Source organism: Phyllostomus discolor, chromosome 2 (genome assembly GCF_004126475.2).
Source record: "Phyllostomus discolor isolate MPI-MPIP mPhyDis1 chromosome 2, mPhyDis1.pri.v3, whole genome shotgun sequence".
In the NCBI taxonomy this organism is placed as follows: domain Eukaryota; kingdom Metazoa; phylum Chordata; class Mammalia; order Chiroptera; family Phyllostomidae; genus Phyllostomus; species Phyllostomus discolor.
Genome location: NC_040904.2, coordinates 210318989 through 210343392, shown reverse-complemented (window position 1 = coordinate 210343392; position 24404 = coordinate 210318989). Strand labels below are relative to the sequence as shown.

At 50.1% G+C, this 24404-nt stretch overlaps 1 protein-coding gene across 1 annotated transcript in view; it reads left to right on the top strand.

The window, feature by feature from the left end:
* The window catches only part of FAM227A (family with sequence similarity 227 member A), a 34734-nt gene extending 12303 nt beyond the window's left edge, over positions 1-22431 (top strand). The window contains exons 7-15 of the mRNA XM_036019635.1: positions 1540-1663; positions 7432-7539; positions 8295-8374; positions 10554-10641; positions 11250-11344; positions 12894-13051; positions 14838-14990; positions 16552-16689; positions 21927-22431. Of these exons, the coding sequence (XP_035875528.1) occupies positions 1540-1663; positions 7432-7539; positions 8295-8374; positions 10554-10641; positions 11250-11344; positions 12894-13051; positions 14838-14990; positions 16552-16689; positions 21927-22062 (1080 nt within the window). The 3' untranslated portion in view covers positions 22063-22431. The remainder of the gene's footprint in view (positions 1-1539; positions 1664-7431; positions 7540-8294; positions 8375-10553; positions 10642-11249; positions 11345-12893; positions 13052-14837; positions 14991-16551; positions 16690-21926) is intronic.
* Positions 22432-24404: the final 1973 nt, after the last annotated feature.

Genomic DNA, 24404 nt, shown 5'->3' with positions numbered 1-24404 from the left:
ATCAAATCCGTGACCCTTTGGTTCATGGGCTGGTGCTCAACCCACTGAGCCACACCAGCCAGGGCTCTTTTCTATTCTGTGTATTTCTGAAGCATTTAAATAAGCATATAATTTAAAAATTAAAAGTAGAACACACATTTATTTTATATATGAACATGCGTATACGTGTACTAAAAGAATTGCTAGAAGAAAATATAAGTGAACATTTGCCTGATTTGGGGGTGGGGAAGGACTTTTTAAATACGATCCCAAACAACCATAAAGGAAAAGACTGATTTAATTCTATAAATTTTTTTAAAAAATTAGTACAAAGTTAAAAGGCAAATGAGAAGCCAGGCAAAAACACCAGTACCGTATATGAATATGTCACACAACAGAAAAACTCTTACAAGTAAGTAAGAAGGAAATGAAACGGTCCCCAGGCCGGTGGACAAAGTTCATACACTAGAACTTCACCAGAAAAAGTTCACCCTTAACAGTAATTAAAAATATGAATGAGAACAGTAATAACCCAATACCCCTTTCTACCCAGACCCCAGTGTTGTCAAGGACGTAGGGAGCGGCAGTGTCGCAATGTGTGTGTGTGGGGGGGATTAGTACCGTGACGCTGGGACGCACTTACATCCCCGTGGTTAAGTGACCACCGAACGAGTCTCTTTGGCTTTCTGCGCCTCCGCCGATGATGCCCCCCTCGCCGAGTTGCCTCAAGGAAGGGTTCAGTGGGGCGGCGCTTGTAAGGCATCTGGGCGTGATAAGCCCCCAGGGTATCACAGCTGCTGTCATCAACAGCACTGTCGCCCCAGCTCCTGGAAGACGTAATTTAATATCCAGGAAAAGCTGCTTTTATTCGTGCATGTATGCAGTCATTCAACAATTTTGACCGTCTGATATATGCCAGACAATGAAATAGTTTAATAAGTAAAAATAACTATTCAGCACAATTTGTAATGCAAAGTCTTGGAAAGAGGATAATATTTACCAGCGGGGGTTAAGTAAATTTTGATAACCCCACTCAGCACAAGATTATGAAGGCCAGTATCGGGGTAAAAATCCCAAAAAGTTTAGAATAATTTGGGGAAGCGCTTATGTTATAATGTTAAATGAATAAAACCAAAGGTAATTGTAGAATCTGAGTTCAACCAGAGTGAACAGACCGTACCACCTGTGCATAGAAAAAAACCAGTGAGCAGTGCTTACTGGTATTATCTCTGGGGGACAACAAGGTGGGCTGGCCACAGGTGTCTTGTCCTCTTGTGGGCTGCTGTTCGGCCAGGATGCGGACGGGGCTGAGGCCGGACCACATACAGAGGAGCTGGAGGAGGGGTGGCCGGCCTAGCGTGTTTGAGAAGCGGTCCCCAGGTAGGGCTGTGGGTCCGCCCAGCTGAGGGGCAGCCGCAGGCAGAAACCGCTCCCCTCATAACCAGGAAGGCAGCGTGGTGTCAGGTAGAGGATTTTGTCACAGGCCCATTCTGACGTCGGGGGATCTTTCCCGGGAGTAGAAATGTCCAGAACGTTGCCTGAGCTCTGCTTGCCCCCCAGAGGTTGCCATCACTGCTGAGCAAGGGCCTGTACACCAGCTTCTGTTGCTGCTTCCCGCAGTCCTGGTTCAACTCGCACGAGTTCAAGTCCGACGTCTGTAACACCATGAGCCTGTGGATCGCAGGTAGGAGGCGCCTGCTTTCTACCGGGGAAAGCAGTTCTGCACGTATTTTTTCTTCCCAAGTGTGCTACTATTTGCCGTCGCCCCCCTCCACTGAAGCAGTTGTCCTTTGCTCTCCTTGACATTAAAGCAAGTGAAGTGTACGGTTAGAGCTTAAGAATAGAATTCTCCTGATTCCCCAAAACAGTTCTGAGACATTTCTCGTCTCCTTTGTGTCCAGCCCAGAGCTCAGGAACCCAAAAGCAGCATGCCGGTTAGAATGTCCTGCCCTCCCACACGCCCTGCGCCGGGCGCCGCCGGGGGGGCCCACCGGGTGCAGCACACACAGTGCCAGTGCTACCTTTGCTGTTCAGCGGCTTCTCTGTCTCCTCCCCACCTCCCCCATCTCAACCCAGGCATCTTCTGAGGTCACACCGAAAGCTACCATTTATCGAGAGGTTCCTGTGTACTAGGCACTGTGCAAATATAAGCACTTTTTGTTTTAAGATCTTACATCTTTTTAGAGAGAGGGGAAGGGAGGGAGAAAGAGAAAAACGCTGTATGACAAAAACATGGGCACCTCTCGCACGCCCCCACCAGGGTCCTGTCCCGCAACCCAGGCATGTGCCCCAACTGGGAATCCAACCAGCGAATCCAACCAGTGACCTTTCGGTTCTCGGGAGGGTGCCCAGGCCACTGAGCCCCACCAGCCAGGGCAAAGGGAGCACTCTGGTCTCGGGGACTATTCCCACGTTAGGAGACTGGCGAAGAGAACTCACCTGTTGCACTGACGGCTAAGATTTATTGCCGTGATGCGGTAAGGATACACAGCTAGCTCACGGGGAAAGACAGGCAGAGTCCGGGGGCGTTCCCGTGCAGGCTTCCTCACTCCCTTCCCTCCCGTGATGAGTTAACGCAGAACTCTCTCCTTCTGCCACAGAAATGAAACATGTGTGTGATATTTCTGGCCAGAATCTCACTTTCGAAGCAGCACCCGAGGTTTTTACTGGGTACTGGTCATGTGGACAAATGTCTGTATGTCATGTACCCAAATGTCTGGAGGGCGGGTGTTCGGCATAAACCACATCGTTTTCCGAGCAGTCTCTGCACGGCGAACCACTCTTACCCACCACGGAAACCGTCTCCCCCTGGCTGTACTGAGATGTAAGGGACATGCGACCTTGTGTGAGTCTGAGGCACCGTGTGATGCTCTGATAAATGTGCTCATTGCACAGTGCTGACCGTAACATGGTTGGCTGACACGTCCTTCACCTCACACAGTTCCCATTGTCGTGGGGGCTGTTACGACGAGGGCTTTGAGGACTCACTCTCGCAGCAGGTTTCAAGTAGACCGTGCAGTGCTGTGAGCCGCCAGCAGCGTGCTGCACGTCAGGTCCCGAGCCCCTGCCCCTCCTGTAGCTGGAGGTTTGTACCTCTGACTGTCATCTCCCCACCCCCACCCACCAGCTCCTGGCAGCCTCCGTTCTACTCTCCACTTCTGAGTTCATCTTTTAAAAAATTAGGCCCTGGCTAGTGTGGCTCAGTGGATCAAGTGCCAGCCTGAGAACCAAAGGATCGCTGGTTCAATTCCCAGTCAGGGCACTTAAAAAAAAAAGAAAGAAAGAAAATTAAAATTAAAAAAAACTTTTGTTGTTCAATGACAGTTGTCCCCATTCCGCACCCCCCCTTTACTCTCCCCTGTCCTACCTACCCCCACCTCCCACATTCAATCCTCCCCCGACCTTGGCTTTGTCCATGAGTCCTTTATACATGTTCCTTGATGACCCTTCCCCTTCTTTGCCCCATTCCCTCTTCCCCCTCCCCTTTGGTTACTGTCAGTTTGTTCTGTATCTCCATGTCTCTGGTTCTGTTTTGCTTACTTAAGGAGCTCCTACCTTTGCGACAGCACGGATGGAACTGGAGAGCATTATGCTGAGTGACACAAGGCAGGTGGTGAATGACAAACACCATATGATCTCCCCTATAAGTGAAACCTAATCAGCAAAACAAACAAGCAAGCAAAATAGAACCAGACACATGGAAATAAAAAACAAACTGAGTTCAGCTTTTTAAGATTCTAAACATTAAGTGAAATCATACAGTATCTGTCTTTCTCCGACTTATTCCCATTAGCATAATGTCCTCCGAGTCCATCCGAGTTGTCAGGAACGGCGGGATTTCCTTCTTTTCACAGCTGAGTAATAGTCTGTGTGTGGGTGCGCCGCCTCTTCTTTGCCCGCCGCCCACGGGTGGGCGTTCAGGGGTTCCGTGCCTTGGCCGTTGTCGTTAACGCCTCGGGGAATGTGGAGGTGCAGTACGTCTTCAGGAGAGTGATTCCATTTCCTGTGGCTACGTATCCAGAAGCGAGATCCCTGGACTGCGGGGTAGTTCTGTTTTCAGTTTTCCGAGAAGGTCCCATACTGTTTCCCGGAGTGGTTGTGCCGCGTCACGTCCTCGCCGTCAGTACCGGAGTCCCCTTTCTCCCCCGCCCGCCAGCACGTGTCTCCTGCCTTTGTGGTGACGGCCACTCCCGTGGGCATGAGGCGACATCTCCCTGTGGTTCGGGTTTGCATTTCCTTGTGATCCGTGGTGATGCTGAGCACGTTTTCATGTACTTTGGGTCATTGTGTGTCTTCTTCAGAAAAGTGTGTGTTCTGGTCCTCTGCCCATTTCCTATTTGTTTCGCTATTGAGTTGTAGGAGTTCCTTATACGCTTTGAGTATTAAGCCCTCATTGGGTGTCAGGTGTATGGTTTGCAAATGTTTCCTCCCCTTCAGGAGGTTGCCTTTTCATTTTGGTTTTTCTCTTGCTCTGCAGAAGCTTTTTAGTGGGATATAGGCCCCCTTGTTTATTTTTACTTTTGTTGCTCGTGCTTTGGTGTGACATCCAAAAAAAACCATTGCCAAGACCAATGTCAAAGAGCTTTTCCCCCAGGTTTTATTCCAGGCGTTCTATGGCTTCAGGTTTTACACTTACATTCTTAATCAACTTTAAATTGATTTTGTAAGTGGTATAGGATAGGGGTTTAATTTCATTCTTTTGCGTGTGAATTTTCAGTTTTCCCAACACCGTTTATTGAAGAGACTGTCCTTTCCCCACTGGGTAGTCTCAGCTCTCTTTTCAAAAAGTAGCTGACTGCATATGTGTGGGTTTATTTCTGGGCTCCCAATTCTGTCATTGATCTGTATTTCTGTCTTAATGCCAATGCCATACTGTTTTGATTCCTATAGCTTTGTAACATCATTTAAAACCAGTGTGTGATGCCTCTAGCTTTGTTCTGTTCCAGATTGTTTCAGCAGTTCAGGGTCTTTTGTGGATCCATACAAATTTTAGGATTTTTTTTTCTACTTCTGTGAAAAATGCCTTTGGAATTTCAATAGAGAGTGCATTGAATCTATAGATGGATTGGGGTAGTAAGGACATTTTAACAATATTAGTTCTTCTGATCCCTGAACATGGGATATCTTTCTGTTTATTTGTGTCTTCAATTTCTTTCATCAATGTCTTCTAGTTTTCAATACATAGATATTTTAATTCCTTGCCTAAATTTATTCCTAAGTATTTTATTGTTTCTGATGTTATTGTAAATGGGTTTTTTAAAATTTCTTTTTCTGATAGTTCTCTGTTAGCGTCTAAAAACACAACTGATTTTTGTGTGTTGATTTATATCCTGAAACTTTACTGAATTCATTTATTCGTTTTAATGGTATTTGTGGAATCCTTAGGGTTTTCTATATATAATAGCAAGTCATCAGCATACGGAGACTATTTTACTTCTTCCTTTCTGATTTGGATATCTTTTGCCTCTTATCCGTGCTCAGGCTAGGACTCTAGAACTGTGTCGATTGGGAGTGGGAGGGGTGGGCCACTCGGCTTTGTGCTCCTGATGCCAGAAGGAGACCTTCCGCCGTGGAGCGCGATGTAGCCACGGACTTGCCACCCGTGGCCTTTGTTATGTTGAAGTGTGCTTCTCCTGTGCCCAGCTTCTTGAGGGCTTTTATTATGAGAGGATGTTGAATTTTGTTAGGTGCTTTTTCTGCATCTATCGAGGTGAATGTGTAGTTTTTATCTTTCATTTTATTAACATGATGTCTCACATTTCTTGCCGTGTGCACGTCACCCTCTCCTGGCACCCCAAGGGTAAATCCCGCTTCGTAGTGGTGTGTGGTCCTCTTGCTGTGCTGCTGAATTCTGTCTGCTAGGGTTTTGCTGAGAATTTGTCGTCAATACTCATCAGGAATAGTGGCCTGTAATTTTCTTTTCTTAATGTACCCTTAGCTAGCTTTGGTATCGGTATAATGCTGGTCTCCTAAAATGAGCTTGGGAGTATTCCCTTCAATTTTTTCTGAAGAACTCAAGAAGGATTGGAGTTAATTCTTTTGTTTTTTGTTTTTTTTTTAAGATTTTAGTTATTTATTTTTAGAGAGAGAAGGGAGGGAGAAAGAGAGAGAAACATCAATGTGCGGTTGATGGGGGCCATGGCCTACAACCCAGGCATGTGCCCTGACTGGGAATCGAACCTGCGATGCTTTGGTTCGCAGCCCACGCTCAATCCACTCAGCTGTGCCAGCCAGGGGGGGAGTTAATTCTTTAAATTTTATTAGATTTATCTGTGAAACCATCTGGTCTTGGGCTTTTCTTTGTCGGGCGAGGGGTTTAATTACTGACTCGGTCTCCTTACCCATTATTTGTCTGTCCAGATTTCCTATTTATCCATTTCTTCTGGGTAGTTAGGGAAAGTTTATATCAGTATAAGGAAATGTCTACCAGCCCAGGTCCCAGGCGCCAGCTAAGGGCCAGTCTTGCAAGCAGGCCTGTCTAAGGGCAATAGTCCACCACGCCAGCTCTTCTCTGCACCCCCGCTTAATCCTCTCGACATGTTCGGGATCAAAGACATTGGGCAGCGAACAAATGGGGAGCAGCCATTGAGACCCCGGCGTTGAGACCGAGTCCCCATAGAGCTAGGTCTTTGGCCACCCTGCCCTTCTGCCTCCTCTTTCCTCTCTGTTTCTCTGCCCCATCCCCCTATTGTCCAAGGCTGAGCCTCCTTTTCCTAATCCATCCCCAGTAACAACAAACCTCCTGTCTGCTGACTTTGTCCAGCAAACGGCTCTGCACAGAGGCTCACCTTTTATCTCGATCAACCCTTGGTCTTTCCTTTCCTAAACCGAAGACCCAAGGGAGACACTGGAGCCCCTCTGATGTCTGAGGGTTCAGGTTCCAAGAAGCCAAGACCCTGAAACACTCGGTTTCCTTGAAAGAAAAGCATTAATCCCATAAGCGTCTCCATCAAATATTTAGGGTGAACCTATTTCTGGTACTTAGCTAAGTGTGATAATAGGTTGAACATAATTTACTAAGTACGGATTCATCATGTTCCGGGCCCAGTACTAAGCCCTGGAGGTGGAAAGATACGTAAGACCTGTGCTCAGCGAGCTCCGAGTTCAGTAAAAGCAGAGGAGACAGACGGGAAGACAAGTCATTACAGTGCCTTTGCATCTGTGCAGCACGTCACAGGTTCACAGGTCCCTGGGGGGCTCTGATCGGATCCTCACACCCACGCTGTCAGGAGGGCAGAGTGGGCCTCACCTCCTGCATCTCCTAGATGAAGAGACCGATGCCTCCTAGACAGGAAGGGACACCCAAGACCACAGTGCCAGTGTGGGGTGGGGATGATGCTTCTCTGGAAGGCCAGCCTCTCCACGACCAGCAGGGGGCGTCTCAGAGGCCTCTGTCTTCTGCCTCCCTGCTCTCTTTTGCAGTTTTCCTGATCATTTTTGACTCCCTCTCAGGTATATATCCTTGCTCACAGAGCTATGACAGTTGGGACTACTCAAAACTGGATCCAGAGAGATTCTTGAGAGAAGAATTAATGTTGCATAGAAGAAGATGGATAAAGAGTAAGTAAGGTACCACTCACAGACTTCTGCCCAGCTGGGCAGACGTGCCCAGGCCACGCCCAGCCCCTGTGTAGCTGGGGCAGGGAAAGGCCTCAGTACTGAAATCCTCAGGCCAGGTTCTGTCTCACGTATATCCCCAAATCTAGCCGCCAGGATGACTGAAACGTCAATTTGTTAACCGTAGTGAGAGTCGGCACAGCATCATTGTTGGGGTGTGGGGGCAGTACTTTATATTATTACAGTGGATGCCAGTTACTGTGTGTCTGCTGTGTGCCAGGCACCATGCTGAGCTCTTTGCCCTTTTTATTTAATCCTCACAATGAGCCGAACTACACACTGAATCCACAGAGGAGGAAATAGAGTTCGGAGAAGCAGCTCCCCCAAGGCACACTTTCTTACTGCACTCAGCAGCCGCGTGCAGAGCGCCGCGCGCCAGGCACCACACCGTGTCGACACTGGGGGCACACTGGAGGCCAGCACAGACCCCACCAGCAGTCTACTGGCAAATGCAGGCAACACAGTGACACTGCAGGGGGCTGGGCGCTGCGGCAGGGAATACGGGTGCTGAGAGGCCTGGGAAGGGGTACCCAGTCCAGCCGCTCAACGGGTGGTTCTGGTTTGCCTGGGGCCAGTGCTCTTGCTGTTGCTGTTGCTGTTGCTGTGGCGTCCAGGGAGGGGGCCGTCTCAAAGCTCGGAGTCTGCAGAGTCACACCAGCACAGGGAAGAATTGATAAATAACTCTGTCTCTTCCCTAGGACGAGAGCGATCCTTACTCACTTCTAAGACATCCTCTTTTCAGAAGACTGCCCAGAGCAAGAAAGTCCCCGGTCTTCAGGTGAGGAGGGAGGCGCAAACCCAGACCCCTCGGAGCCCCCATAAGCTTCAGTGGCTTCTGGCCAGCCCCACATCTCTGCACTCCCTGCCCCGTCATCTCGTGCCCTGAATTTTCCTGAGTGCCAGAGCACAGGTACTGTCAGGGTCAATGACAGTGCTGACCCCAGTCCCTCCAGCGTGTGCCCATACCCACCAACACGAGATCTCAGAGCCCGTTCCCCTTTCATGTCTCCAGGCGCCCCCCGTAGAATCTCACCCTGGCTCTCCTGCTGCCCTGCCCCACCACAGATGAGCTCTCAGAGCGCAGAATCTGAGCTGCAGGGTGACCGCCTGGGTAGAATGGTCCCATGTCCTCTGTGCCGCCGTGGTGGGGAGGGGCCCCGAGCAGTCTGATTGTAGCCGCCATCCCAGCAATGGTCGCCTAGCCTCGTACACCTGGGGGGTGGTCGCTGGTCATGACACGAGGCTAGATGGAAAAGTACTTTGGGGGGTGTCCGCCCACCCCCCACCCCCCCCCACCGCCGTGCAGATTTTCTTCGCATATATCCTCGCTAGTCCTTTCCAACACTCCTGTGAGGTCGGCGATGGTGATCTGTCTCTGGCACGGGAAGACATACTTAAAGAGGTGAAGCACTTGCCCCAGGCCACACAGCTGACCTCAGCAGACACCGGGACGCTGTCAGCCTGGGCTCCTTCTGCATCGTCGTGCTGCCAGAGTCTACTCTGCATTTATTCTTACTCTTATTCTGCGTTTATTCTACGGAGTGCTACTCTGCGTTTATTCTCTGCTCTGCTGTAGCGCCGAGGCCTGTTAAGGATGAGCATGATGCCTCACTGAGCCCTGGGAGTGTTTTCTCTCTAACAAGCCCCAGTAACCACTTCATCACTGTAAACATCAGTAGCTGTCGGACAGCCAGCTGCCCGGTGTATGGGAAGTCCGTTCAGCCTTCTTCCTCCTGTTCAGATACACTTACACGAAAGCCAAGTGGTGCTTGTTGAGGCTGGTGAACTGCTTGTGTGCCACTGGGTGGGCCATCTGTTGAGCATCACTAAACTCCTACTCATCCTTGAAGGCAGAGCAAAAGTGACTTCTCTGCTTGGAAACCCTCCAGCTCTCCCCCAGACAGAATCAAGCGTCCCCCACTCTGCCGCCTTAGGGACACTCCGCTCGTGCCACTTCTGGCCTGCTATTAGTTGCACCACAACGTCTGCTGTCCCCTACCTCTGCAGAAGGAGCACCTCTGGGATTTGTCTGGGCCCATACCTGGCCAGATAAAAGGTTTCACTTCCTAGCCCCCGCCCCCACATCCCTGTGTAGCCATGTGACTACGATCCAGCTAATGAGGTATAGGTGGACGTGCATGTGGCAGTTTCTGGGAGCCTTAAGAGCTCATATGGCTCATATGACTCCTTTGCCTCTTTGCCATTTTCTCCATTCTGCTGCCTGGAAGGCGAACGTGATGACTGGAGCTCTAGCTGCCATTTTGGACCCTGAAAACAAGGGTTCTATCTCAGCAAAGGTGGGACCAGGAGCCAGAATAAGTCAGAGGCTCTAAGGACTTATCCCAGCAGACTCTCACGTGGGAAGGAAATTTCTACCTAGTTTGAGCCACTGTTATTTTGAGTCCCTGTCGCTCACACACAAACCTAATCCTAATTTGTACTGCCTCTCTAATAAATATGTGGTACCTTCCACACCATAGTATAATTGTCTGTTTACTGTTATCTCCCCTGCTAGACGAGGGGCTCCTCTGGAAAGGGGCTAGGTTTCAGGGTCTTCCCAGTGCCAGACACATTAGTAGTGGCTCAACTGCGTGTTTGCGGAAGGAGGCGTGGTGATTGCGTGAGCAATGGCTGCGTTGCTCACAGCGCACGTTGCATGCGTTCGCCGACTTCATAAGAACCCGCGTGGGAACCGAGGCCCGCGAGACCTGCACGGAGAGCTGGGACCGGAACCGCAGCCGGCAGCCTGCCGCTGGCCGCAGCCCATGCGTTTTCTCCCTCCGCCACTTCCATCCACCGCGCTGCTGGGTGGAGGGCCGAGTTGTCCAGCCGTGCCTGACAGCCGTCCCTCTGCAAGGACGATCAGAAATACCTGGGAAATCGCGGGTATATTTGTTTGTGTTCCTTTCACTGCCGCTTGTACTGAGTTTCTTCCCTTTTTTCCCTCTCCCCTGGAGTCTACTAGTGCGATTTCAAACAGCGAGAAAGACTCTGTATCCAAGAAGACTTCGGAGGACACCTCCGTAGTACAGAATACCATGAAAGGTACGTCAATTACGTAAAAGAGAAATGTAAGCTTTGGCTCAGTTATTACCTCCATATCCCTCGTTTCTCGGGTTTGTTTCAACGTAGTTTGTCACCCTAGTTTACACCCAGTTTCTCCCTGGGCCTTGGCACCGAGTCCCGCTTTGGGCGAGGGCGTGCCTGTGTTTTCAGTTCGCAAGCTCTGGTTAAGTCCCGCTTCCCTAACGAGGAATGCAGCACAGCGCTGACGTCTGTGGGGACCGGGGCTGTGGGACCGCAGGAAGTAAATCCCAGGCGTGGTTACCACCCCTCTCCCCATCAGAAGGCAGGAGCTGATTCGTGCCTGGCTGTTAATCTATAGAGGGGACTGAGTGACTTCCCAGGGGAGCCAGCGCCTTCGAAGGAAAAGTTTGTTATTCACAGTTCTCCGTGGCTTGCCCTATGGTGCCACCGGATCGAATGGGGTAAAATTGTGTGACTTTACCTGAGCTCCTTCCTCCGGAATCTCCCAGTGGTCTCAGCGCACCCAGGCCTTTCCACACTCAAAGGAAACTGAGGTCTGCCAGGCGCTCTTTCTCACAACAGCCACCAGCTCCAATGATCCTTTTCTGCTAACGTTGCATTGACAGAGCCTTTGGGTCAGACTCGGGTCTCGAGGAAAGCTACACGGCAAGTCATAAGGATATCAGAAGCCAGACTATATGAGACTTTGCGTCCTAAGGAGGTGGGCACGTGATTGGAAATTTATTTTTATATTTTTAAAGATTTTATTGATTTATTTTTAGAGAGAGGGGAAGGGAGGGAGGGAGAGAGAGAGGGAGAGAACCATCAATCAGTTGCTTCTCACACGCCCCGCAACTGGGGACCTGGTCCTCAACCCAGGCATGAGCCCTGACCAGGAATCCAATCAGTGACCTTTCGGTTTGCTGGACGACGCCCAGCCCACTGAACCACAGCAGTCAGGGCCGTATTCGATCACTTTTCACTCTCTTCTGACCACCCGCCAGCTCCCCCAGCCCCTGCAGAGGCCTCCCAGCCGCCCTTCTCACGTCCACTCTGGCCCACTGCCGCCACTTCTGCACACGCCAATCAAAGGGGTCTTTAGGAAAATTAATCAGGTAATGTTGTGCCTGGATCACGATTTTCCAGTGGCTTCCATGACTCTGAGAGAAGATTCTAGGGCCCAGAGCCCTGCTCCCTGCTCGGCTTCACCAGACAGTCTCCATTAGAACCACGCCAGCCTTGTTTCTGTCCCCCTGCTACCCTACGCTGCTCTCATCTGCCTCGGGGGGGCCCCCTTGCCCGGAACATCGCACAGCCCTTCCTCCCACCCACCCGTCAGCATCTGCCGGGATCACCCCTCCTCAGGGCAGCCCTCCCTGCCCACCCTGCAGAAGGTTCCCCCCTCTCCTGTCTCCCACCACACGGCGCTTCACCCCTTGCCCTGCTTGAGTCTTATCTGAAGTACTCACTCCGCCATATCTTGGTATTCCTCTGTTTCTTGGTTTGCTTATTGTTTTTCTTTCAACTGTAAGGCCAGCTCCACAAGGGCCAGAATTTGTCTTATTTTCAGCTGAGTCTCCAGTGCCTGGAACAGGGTACGTGTGGTGGTCGCCCCTCAAATATTTGGTAACAGTGCTTCCAGTCTCTCGCCTATTTTTTTTAAGAACTTAGGGTTTTTTTTAAGATTTTTATTTTGTTTTAGAGAGGGAAGGGAGGGGGAGGGGGAGAGAGAGAGAGAAAGAGAGAGAGAAAGAGAAACATCAGTGTGTGGTTGCTGGGGCTCATGGCCTGCAACCCATGCATGTACCCTGACTGGGAATCGAACCTGCGACACTTTGGTTCCAGCCCGTGCTCAATCCACTGAGCTATGCCAGCCAGGGCTTCACCTATTGTTTTAACCCAATTATTTCAAATATTTATTTCATATATATAATATTATCTGCTCAATTTTGCATCTTGTTTTAATCGATTATATCTGAAACAATATTTTAATGCCAACTCTTCCTAAACTTTTGAATAGTGGCATACTATACCTTTGGTTAGGGATATTAATAATTTCATGACTGTTACTCTGATACTTTGTTATAGTAAAAGTGCCGGCAGTAAACATCTCTGTGCCTAAACCGTTTTTCTTTGTTTTGTCCACCTTCCTTAGGAGAGCGCCCCAAAACCGGAGGTACCGGGTCAAAGGACATGAGTGCCTTCTCACTCCCTCACACGTGCTGTGAAATGACAGTGTTCTTTTTCTTCCCCCTCTCTTTTCTGCTCAGTCCCACCCTGCCTGCAAAAACCCTGAGCTGACTTCCAGCCTCTTCAACATTTACGGGAAGAGCCCTCTGATCGTGTACTTCCTCCTGAACTACGTCACTCTGCGGCACAGCGGCCAAGACGTGCTGATAACCCGGAAGGAGAAAAGCAAGAGCATCCCATATCCTTTCCTGCACGGGCAGGATGCACGTTACTCCAGGCCCCTGCTTCCTCTGCCCGGAAGCAAGGGTAGGGGAGAGGGGAGAGGAGAGGCATCCAGCCCTTACTTAATACAGCGCCTGGCACAGAGCAGTTGCCATTGATAGAAGCCTCCGTTGATAGATGCCTCAGGGTCAGAATCTTGCTCATGTAGATCCTCATCTGCCTCACGAGCTGGCCGTGTGGGACCCTGCGCAAGCTGAATGAGCCTGTGTGCAAAGTTCCTTCCCATGAACCAGAATGGAAGCGTTAACTGGATACTCTCACATACCTGGCAACTCAGTAATGCCTCCCAGGTGCTCAGGGACCCTGGAGTATGTACTGAGCAGGATTTCGGTGTCTAGGCGTGTGTTTTTTCTAACACCCTTTTCGCACACACCCCGCCCCCAGACACACCAGCACAGTCCTGGCCCCACTGGCATTTACCCTAAAGATCTGGTATGAGGAGCTCAGACCTTAAGAAAGCAGCTGTGACGTGTCGGTGGCCCGAGTCTCAGCAGTTTCCCACAGAGGGTCTGCCGTGTCCTAAAAGGGACTCAGGAACCCACTCAGCTGCTCACCAGCTGAGGGCTCTTGGACAAGTTCTAGCTTCCCTGCGAGCCTCACTTTCTCATCTGTAAACGGGGGATGACTGTCCCTTCCCCATAGGCCTGTTGCACAGAGTGCAGGCACGACAGAGGTCAAGGCTTCCTGTGGTGCCTGGCGGGCAACAAGTGCCTGAATGGTCCCTAGCGACCTGTAGCTGCCCGTCAGGAGGAGCTTCCGTAACGAACTAGGTAGGACTTACAGCTGCTGCCTTTCAGCGCTTCATGTCCACAAACCTACTTACATGTCTATAGGCAGAGAATAACTACCCACAATTCTCTGCACTTCATTGTTATAAAGTGCTGTTCCTTGTAGCACCTGTCGGTCTGTCAGGATTGCACAGTGTAGTGGAAGAAGCCTGGGTCGGGGATACAGGGCCCGGGTCTGAGTCGTCCCCCCTCTGCCCCCTAGCAACCTGTGGCCTTCAGAGCTCAGGTGCACAGCTCAGCCCTGAGCTCAGTATCTGTGCTGTCGTCTCTTTCCTACAATAAGGGTAGTTAAACCAGGCCAGCGGTGTAGTGACCAGGATTGAGGGGCATACAGCTGGTACTAAATAAATAACTCTCATTATTATTACTGCCATCGTCTAAGGTAGGGATATGTTAAAATATATGGATGAGTTCTGTAGATGAGGAAGTGGAGACACAAAGGGTGACTTACGTCCTGTCTGGGCACCCACAACAAGCGACCAGTGCAGCTGAGGTTCTGACCCACCCAGGAGGGGCGGGGTGGAGGGGTTGGTGACGGCAGGCAGAGGAAATCTTTCGACAAACAACACGAGCGAGGCCACGAGGCCTTGGACCTGCAAGGAGAGAAGAAGTTGCAGTTCCTTCCTATCCGCCACTAAGATAACAGAGTGAGACTTTTAGGTGACAGTCTTAGAAAAGCATCACCTAGCCCTTGCACCAGCGGGAAGGGAGAAGGGCTTTATTCAGAGCTGGGGAGCAGCCTGGCCGCAGGGAGGACGGCTCCTCCCAAAGCAGGTCAAGGTCAAAGCGCAGAGAGTCGCTTCCTGCTCAGGCTCCGGCTGCACCGTCCACAGAGAGAGTTTCCCCACTCGGCCGTCTCCCCGCCCCTCCTCCCCACACCCCAGTCACCCCTCCCATAACACCCAGAGTCAGCACCAACCCGCAGGGTGGGTTCTCCTTGACCGTGAAGGCCACTGAGTCCAGCCTGACCTATGCTGACGTCATCAGCATGACCCTGTGCAACATGGAGAAGCGAAAGGACGCCCTGCGGCAGCTGAGCCTTCTCTACTGGAGCGAGTGGACCTACTTCGATGAGTACCTGAGGGACCTGCAGGACACCTTCCGCAGGTATCTGGGGCCCCTGGGGGCAGTGGGGTTCCAGCACTTGTCTTCCGTAGCGCATCGAAGCAGTTTTTCATCACGGGGCTGGCCCTGGAACATCTTAAGCACATTGAGCTTTCTTAACGGTCAGAATGGAAACTCCACAGTAACAGAGACCAGATCGTTTTATTGGAACACCGGCTGGGTTTCAGATGATATTAGGGAATTCCTTTTATTGCCGTGCTCCCTTTGAAAGGGGATTATAATAGTTTCGCAGCTGTTTTTAAGGAGTCGTCTTAGAGATGTCTGTAATGAAGTATTTCTGGGTAGAATGATGTGGTGTCTGCGATTTGCCCTGAAATAGCCCGTGTGGGGACGGGGGGCAAAGGGGGCAGTGGATGAGTCGAGATGGACCTTCTGTTGGTAACTGTTGAAGTTAGAGGAGTGTTCAGCATGCTGCTTTCTGCACTTTTATATATAAACTTCGTGTGTTTTCAAATTTTAAATGTTGTTTTAAATGGTAGATATAACAAACGGAAGGTGACAACTGTCGATGCGGAACGTTACCTGTAGGTGGGCCAGGGCCCTTTCGGGGCATCAGTCATGCGGAGTTCCCCGGCAGGGCGCGTCAGTGAGCGCGCTCGGCCCGAGGCGGGCCGGGCCGCGGTGCAGGCACAGCTGCCCCGTCCCCTGCCGGTTTGCCCTGGGAGGCCTTCGGGTCACCTGCACACTGGGGACACCCCCAGTGGTGCTCACGGAGTGGGCGTGGGTGTGGGCATGAAAGGAGATGTCCGGCTCAGCGCCCGGCTCCACCTGGCAGTGACAGAACCTGGGGTTGTGGGGAGGACGGTGTCACTGCTAGCTAGTGACCGCCAGGTTCTCCCCTCCGGCGGAGGAAGAGCCAGTGTGCACCTGCAGGTGGAGCTGCACCCAGCGTCCCGCTCCTCTCACATCTGTACTTATTGCTGTTTTGTCCACTTTGAACACTCATGACCTGCTTCTTCCTCAAGTCAGTGTGCGCTCACACTTCGGAAGTCAGCTGATACACTCATGACCCAAGGCGGCGTTCCCCATTCGGTGTGCCCCAAGCTTACCGAAACACGGCCGGCATTTATGGAGCCCTCCCTGTGTGCCAGCTCCTGACCTGGGGTAACCCCAGCCCCTCCCCAGCCCCAGCTCTGTTACCGCTGCAGGCGCTCAGATGAGCACACTGGCACGGAGAGGTCACACCGTTTGCCCGAGGTCCCCCAGCAGGCGGCAGAGTCCGAACTTGAATTTGAGCTCGCCCTCGAAGCTCACGCTTCAGCCTCCTTGCAGACTGTGGAGTCCCTCAGCTCTCTTCCTAATTTGGATATGTGCCCCTTGAGTTCAGGGACCGCCCGTTTTCCTCTCTGTCCCCACGGTGGACGGGACCCGTGGCACACAGACGCGGCCGCGTTGCTGCTGTGTGGGCAGCGCTCTGTCCCGTTTCTCTGCACAGACGCAGTGAGCGGCTGTAAATGTGGGCCCCTCTTTGCGGACAAAGATACGAGAGGGAAGACCGGGCTGGCCCTCAGTCTTCCCCTCCGTGCCCCTGTGTTTCCCGCAGGGAGCTGAAGGACGTGGACCACAGAGAGGCGGAGAAGAAGAAGGCCAACCACAGGTTCATCCAGCCGTCCCCCCTCAACGAGGGGCTGAAAAAGAAGTCTCGAGGGAGCATCCAGAGGGAGACCGCGTTCCTTCTAAGGTTGGTTTGAGAAAACGCCAGAGGAAAAGTAGCAATGTGAATGAACAACGGAAGAATCCTTAGCATGTGGAGAAGAATGCGTAAAAGTTCACTGGCTTTTACGTGCGACTCCCTCCATTCTCATTTTATTTTTTATTATTAGTGGTCGTAGAAAGAGGCACCGATGATTCTGTATGCGCTCTGTGCCAAGCGTTTGTGCTTTCTAAACTGTATCAGCCGGAGCTCTTTGGCTGCAAGCGCCAGGAAAGCAGCTCAGAGGAGCGTGAGCGGGGGACAAGCCAGTGGCTTCAGTAACCAGGTGGCCCACAGACAAGTGGCTGCAGACACATCGGCCCTGAGGGCTCAGTGACATTTCCAGGCTCTCTCTCCCTCCCTCTGTCCGCCTGCTGGCTTATTTTCCAAGCTGCCCCTTTTCCCAGAGAAAGAAAGAAGGCCAGAGATAAGCCTGTATCCTTACAGTGTATGACCTAAAGGAAAAGTTGCACTCCTCTCCAGCCCCCAGGCACCAGACCTCATCCGAGTCTCTGACTGCTCTGTGTGGGCTGTGGCCCGCCTACCCGGTCTCCATCGGCGCCTTGTGCGGGGGAGAAGCGGCGCTGTGCGAGCCAGGCCTGAGAGCGCGGGGCACAGTCAGTGACGTGGGGTGGAACGGGTGACGTGCCCTCAGACAGAGACATCGTGCCCCCTTTATTTTATCTGCATCTCATCAAACCCTGTTAAATACCGTCACTCCCATTTTACAGAATAGAGAATGGAGGCACAGACAGGCCCAGTAAACACTGACTAAAGACCTTCTATGCCAGGCGCTCAGGATACAAAATAAAAGTCCCCGCAGTCTGGAAGGGGGAAAAGATATGTAAATAAGTAACGTGCTACAAGTTGCCCTAAGAGAACACTTCAAAAGGGGACACAGCAGGGAGCGGTCAGCGCTGCTGGTTCGCAGGGGGGGCGAAGAATGAACAGGCTGCCACCACAACCAACGTGTAGAGCCCAGAGTTAGCGGCCTGCCCCTGCGTCCGGCTGGTCGGGGAGCGAGGGAGAGCCGAGGAGGGAATGGAGGGGCCTCAGGGGGTCTCGCAGGCCACCCCTGAAGCCTGCCGTCCTGTAGCCCAGAGGCGGCCACCGGGGAGTCTCCTGCACAGAAATGTCAATCTTCAGCTCTGGAACTTACCTCCGTTCTTCTAAATAACACGCTTACACTGTGTTTCTTGATTTTTTTCCTTCTGTGACCTAATCTGTTGATCATTTCTTCCAGACTGTTAAGAGCTGTGGAAAACTCAGCAGCGTTATTTTCCATGTTCTCAAACGTATCGTATGCATCCTACGTATACTCTGTAGACAGTGCGGTCGCCTCAGCGGCAGGCGCGGTTTGCTGCTTGCTCCTTTCTCTCCACGGCGAGCAGGTGCAGACTTCAAAGGCCGGGAAGAGGTTGTGGTGGAAGATCCTAAAAGTGGGGAGGCATTCTGTTAATTTCTCCTGCTCCTTTCTTTTCTTCTCTTTTTCTAATTTTGGAGTTCTTCCCAGGCCCCCACACCCCGCCAGTCTAGACACGTGTGCTCTCGGTCTGTGCACAGTGACCGTCTGGGCGGTGTCCCGCCGTCATCCGGGGACTTCCCTTCGTCCGGCTGACTCTGTTGGAGTCTCTCGTCTCCCGGGCCACGTGTCTGTTTCTTCCTTATTTTACTTCTGTGTTTTGTTGGAACACATCTGCTAGTAGTTCTTTAAGGAAAGGTCCACGGGAGGGTTTTTTCAGTCATCACATGTCCAGAATGACTTTGCTCTTGATTAATATTTGGCAGATGTTTTGCTGGGAATAAAATTCTAAATTGAAAGTCCATTTGCCACAGAATTTTGAAAAAAATTTTTTTTCCTACCTTTTAGTTTTTGTTGAAAAGCATGATACCGTTCTGATTCCCATGGCCTTGAATGTTCTATGGCCTACTTTTTTCTGGGGAAAGTTTTAGGGTGTTGTCTTCATCCCCAGTGGTCTGGAATTTCACAGCCATGACCTTGGGGTCAGTCTTTTTCTTACTGTGTTTCCCTGGGATTGGGAACCCTCAGACTGGAGAGTGGCATCCTCCAATTCTAAGGATTCGTATTATTTAATTATCTCTCTCCCTCATTTCCCTAGCTCTGTTTTTCTGGACTATACTTGGTTATTGGAGCTTTCTGGACTGATTTTCTAATTTTCTTATCTTTATTCTTCCGTTGGCATCTGTGTGAATTTCTGTCTGCATTTTATCTTCCAATAGTTCTTTTAATTTTAAAAATTCTACTTCATTATTAATTTCCTAGAGTCTGCTCTTATATTTTGGCTGTTCGTTTTTCATAGCCTTTTCTTGTTTTTCGTGGATGTGATATTTTCATCTATAACTGAGGATGTTAATCTTTATTTTTTTTAAGATTTTATTTATTTATTTTTAGGGGGGAAGAAGGAGGGAGGGAGGGAGGGAGGGAGGGAAATATCAGTGCGTGGGAGAAACATTGACAGCTGCTTCTCCCAAGTCCCCAAGTGGGGACCTGCCCAGCAGTCCAGTATGTGCCCTGACCAGGAATTGAACCAGTGACCCTAAGACTCACAGGCCTGCACTCAGTCCACTGAGCCACACCAGCCAGGGCGTTAATCTTTATTTTTTAAGTTTCTTCCAACTCCCATATTATTTCTATGGGTATCTTTCTTAGGCATTTTGGGGGGGGGGTCTTATTGTTTATTTGCTTGTTTTGAACTCTCTCTTTCATCTTTGAGTTTTTCCTTAAATTATAGATGACCCTGGGCTGTGTTTATACGTAAGAGTAGAGCTCTAACAAACGGACAGTGGAAGTAAGAATCAGAGGCATGGCTTTTCAGTTTGTGGGCTCGCTGTCTCCTTGTGGCAAAAGGAAAGCAAACCAGCTTTCTCGCTAAAAGACCCTCAGATATCAGCATCTACTTGTGTTTTCTCAGCAGCAATTCAGTTTTGTGGGAGAAGAATCCTCCAGTCATTTGCCTATGGGGCGTACGCCTGGCTGGAGGCATTCTGGAAAGAGAGGGAATAAATTGGGGGTAGGGATCCTGCATTTAGCAGACAGACTTCCACTTAACTTTATTTTCTGCTAGTCTAATATCCTTGAGCCTGAAGCCATTTTATTTCAATTTCTCTGGAAAACAAAAGCAAAACAAAATCTTCGCAGCCCTTGCATTCCTTCCTCAGGGACCCTCATAGTCCATCAAGTCGGCTGCCGGAGTTCCAGCTCTCGGTCTCTTTTCCAGACCCGCCACTCCGACGAGGGAAAGGGGGAAGAGGGCTAACCCCCTCCTCTGTGTCTGTGTCTGCCTCTGTCTCTGTGTCTGTCTCTGTGTCTGTGTCTGTCTCTGTGTCTGCCTCTGTCTCTGTGTCTGTCTCTGTCTCTGTGTCTGTCTCTGTCTGTCTCTGTGTCTGCCTCTGTCTCTGTGTCTGCCTCTGTCTCTGTGTCTGCCTCTGTCTGTCTCTGTGTCTGCCTCTGTCTCTGTGTCTGTGTCTGCCTCTGTCTCTGTCTCTGTGTCTGCCTCTGTCTCTGTGTCTGTCTCTGTCTGTCTCTGTGTCTGTCTCTGTGTCTGTTTGTGTGTCTGTGTCTGTGTCTGCCTCTGTCTCTGTGTCTGCCTCTGTCTCTGTCTCTGTGTCTGCCTCTGTCTCTGTCTCTGTGTCTGCCTCTGTCTCTGTCTCTGTGTCTGCCTCTGTCTCTGTCTCTGTGTCTGTCTCTGTCTCTGTGTCTGTCTCTGTCTCTGTCTCTGTGTCTGCCTCTGTCTCTGTGTCTGTCTGTGTGTCTGTGTCTGTGTCTGCCTCTGTCTCTGTGTCTGTCTCTGTCTCTGTGTCTGTCTCTCTTTCTCTTTCTAAAAATCTATCAGTCAATTAATCAACCACTAAAGAGAAAAAAGCAGTGATGAGGGGAAATATCCTTGATTCTGACCTTAGTGGGAAAGCTGCAGACTTCTCACCATTAAGTTTGACATTAGCTGTATTTTTTTGGTAGATATTCTTTATCAAAATCAGGTAGTTCCCCCTATTTTTAGTTTGTTGAGTTTTTATCATGAATTGTTGGATTTTTTAAAAAAGATTGCATTCATTTACTTTTAGAGAGAGTGGAAGGAAAGAAGGGAGAAAGAGAAATATCAACATGTGGCCACCTCTCACGCACCCGCCATGGGGACCCGGCCCACAACCCAGGCATGTGCCTGATCAGGAATCAAACCAGTGACACTCTGGTTCGCAGGCCAGCACTCAACCCACACTGAGTTAAAATATTTAAAAAATTTTTAAAGATTTTATTTATTTTTTTAGAGAAAGGGAAGGAGGAAGGGAGAGAAACATCAATGTGCGGTTGCCTCTCGAGTGCCCCCTACTGGGGGACCTGGCCTGCAGCCCAAGCATGTGCCCCGACTGGGAACTGAACCAGCAACCCTTGGTTCCCAGGCCAGTGCTCAATCCATTGAGCCACACCAGCCAGGGAAAATATTAAATATTTTAATGGTGATGTTACACTCCTTATTTTAGAAATGAAGAAATCAAATCTTAAGTGAGTGGACAAATTGACCCAAAGAAACTTTTCAATCTTAAACCTTCTCCTTTGAATGTTCCTTTGAACCAGAAAAAGACCGCAGTGTTTTGATAGTAGCAGTTTAGCTTGAGACTCAGGATCAATGGCGACTCCTTAACACTCTTTCTGATATTCACTTAGATTCTCAGCTCAGAAGCATAAAAACCAACACAGTCGAATTCACCAATATTATTGTTGCTCCCTCAGACCTGACTCTCCTTCAACTACTTCTTAATCAAGCTCACCCCTTAAAACCCAGCTCAGGTGCCCCTTCCCGGAATTCTCCCCTGACTGGCCTGCGCGGGGTCCCCCTTACGTGCCCCGCCCGTTCTTTTCTGATTTCACTCCTCAGAGCACACTCCAGCCGTAGGCGTGCTTGCCCAGCTCCCGGGAGCGCAGGTGTGTTCGCGAGGTTTGGAATCCTGTCCTAGGGGACCTTGTTTCCCCAGGGCTGAGTCTGGTGCCCGACACCCAGCAGGGCCTCGGACACTGTTAGAAAAGGAACAAGGGAGTGACTGGTGTAATCAACACTCCGCTTTAGTTGGTCGCGATCGCCAGCATTATTGACTGGTTTGTAAACCTTTTATTTCCACACTCATCGAGATGCCAGTGGAAACTTGGTAGAAATCACACTGGATTTTCTGAGCTGATTGCTGTTGGTGTCTTTTTTGTTTCCCCACAGAAAGGAGAAGGCAGAGAGAGAGAGACAGGAGTTGAACTACCCTTGCATCCTACTTCCAAGTTCAAGCCTGGATGACCTCTCTTCCCTGGAAATAGAAAGCTCCAGCAGTATGTCTGATATTTCCGATTTCAGGTAGGCAGCACAACGCCAGGAGAAAAAGAAAATTGCGGCCAATGACTGAAAAATAAAAATAACGATTCCCAGGATAGAGGAGAGAGCTCATTATGTTAATAATTTTTCCTAGGCTGAGTGAAAAACAGGAGTAGGGAGTTTTTTGCATGGGTGACAACATTTATTTATGCACTTACTGTTTCACCTATTATTTTATTTAAAATGTTATCACTAAGAATATTCAATTATAACAATAATAATGGTTATCATTTATTAACTGGTTACTCTGTGCCAACAACCATTAAGCTAAACACTTTAGGAACATGACCTCATTATAACCTTTATTTATTATTTTTTTAAAGATTTTATTTATTTATTTCTAGAGAGAGGGAAAGAGAAAGAGAGGGAGAGAAATGTCAATGTGTGGTTGCCTCTCATGCGCCCCCTACTGGTGCAGTGGTGCAGCACCTTGTGCAGTGGCACACAGCAGGGTTTTCACTGTGGCTGGAATTTGTTCAGTGCTCATGTCGGTGCGGTCCTTACTCTGTTCCAAGCATGACCCACGCATTGTTTAATTGTTACGGCATTCCTGGGAGGTAATGGGATGTTTCGTTCTCAATTTTCAGCGAAGGCAGCCAGGGCACGGAGACGCTCAGCGACAACTGCTCCCCAGGCTCTAGCAGTTAGACCCCAGGGCCCGAGCTGCAGCCTAAGAGAAGGCTTAAGAGGTAAGCTTAACATGAAGAAAGTCTCATCAGCTTTTTGGGGGGCTGGGGAATCTTCCAGGTTAGGAGTAGCTTGTGCATACTATTCTTTTTAGCGTCCACTGTACAGTGGCGGGGAGACCAGTCAGTTCAGCCCATGTTAGCAAGCCCTCGTTGCCCTTTCCTCTTCCCTGAACGTGCCGTAGACACGTGTTCACCCGGCTGGTTCTTACTCGACCCCAAGAGCCCGGCTCGGCCGTCCCGACCTGGTTTGTAATCTGTGCTTGATCGCACACGCTGCACTGAATAGGTCCGGAGACGTCTGTGTTCCTCTCTCTCCTGTCAGTCTTCCAAGCGCAGGGGCTGTGTCTCACTCGGCATTGAACGTCCTGCACCTACCTGCTCCTGTGGCTGGCACATAGTAGGGATTCAGCAAATCTGTAAAATGGTGATGATAATAGTATGCATAGCATAAAGTTGTTATAAGAACTAAATTGGTTAATATTTGTAAAACACTTAGAATACTGCCTGATGCAAATAAGTAAATTTTTATTAAATTAACCAATTAATAGTTCTACAAAGCTTGTTACAAAAGACTGAATTCCCTGGACCCCCATCCCATTCCCCAGAAACACTTTCCACTTTAACTGATTGTTTTAGTGTGTGTTTTCCTTTTTATGTCGAAATATCATGCTGCTCTGCTCCTTGATTTTCTTTTAAAGGAAGAAGGTTTTTATTCCAATGCAGAATGATCTGGGACAATGGGGGACCCTCCATCTCAAAGCTCACCTCCCCCACAAAAGGCAGCGCCCAGAATGCCAGTTCCACTGTAAAGCACTGTCCTCTGGAGTCTGAGGCGGACTCTCAGTGATCCCCCAGGCAGCTTAGCTCGTTTTCAGCTGCTGTCCCGCTTCTGGCCCCCTCCCTGGAGGTTGTGTATGGAGCCAGGGCTGCCACCGGCCCTGCGGCTTCTGGGCCACAAGGTGCCATGCTCCCAGGCTGGCGAGTGCACAAATGTTCCACCAGGCCAGCAGGAGAGAAGGACTCTCTGCCGGAGGCGAAGGGGCATGTGACGGGGCAGGACGCCCTCCAGTCCGAGTGCAGGTTCAGAGCAGCGACCACGATCAAGAGCTGCTCCTTGATTTTTCATTGTCAGACTTGATCTGTCGAGGTCCTGCTAGGAAGCGTGAGGGCTAGGCGCTCTCTCACAGGCACACGCTTCCCAGGCCCCATGCTCCCGATGTGTTTCTGTCGTGACTGTGATCGGATCCGTAATCAGCGTTGTTCTGCCGTCAGTGCCGTCACCATGCGCCATGGAGTGCACTGCGGTTCTTTTTCTTTCTTTCTTTTTTTTTTCCAAGACTGTTTGATATCCCTGGAACTAAGTCTCTCTCTTTTTAAATCGTCCTGTGTTCTCATTTTTTTCCTATGTACTTATTATAATTTGGCTCCAAATTCTCCCCTGGTTCTATAAATCTCCTCCCAGTACATTCAGACACTTCACGTAGTCTACAATTTCACCTTCCGACGACCCGCTTCGTTCTGGGTGGTTGATTTCTAGGCTCTTTATATGATCTTGAGGATTCCTTTCTTTCTTCTCTTGATCACACTGGCTTTTAAATCTGTTTCTATTTGTTTCTTTATGATTCATCCATAGAAAGGT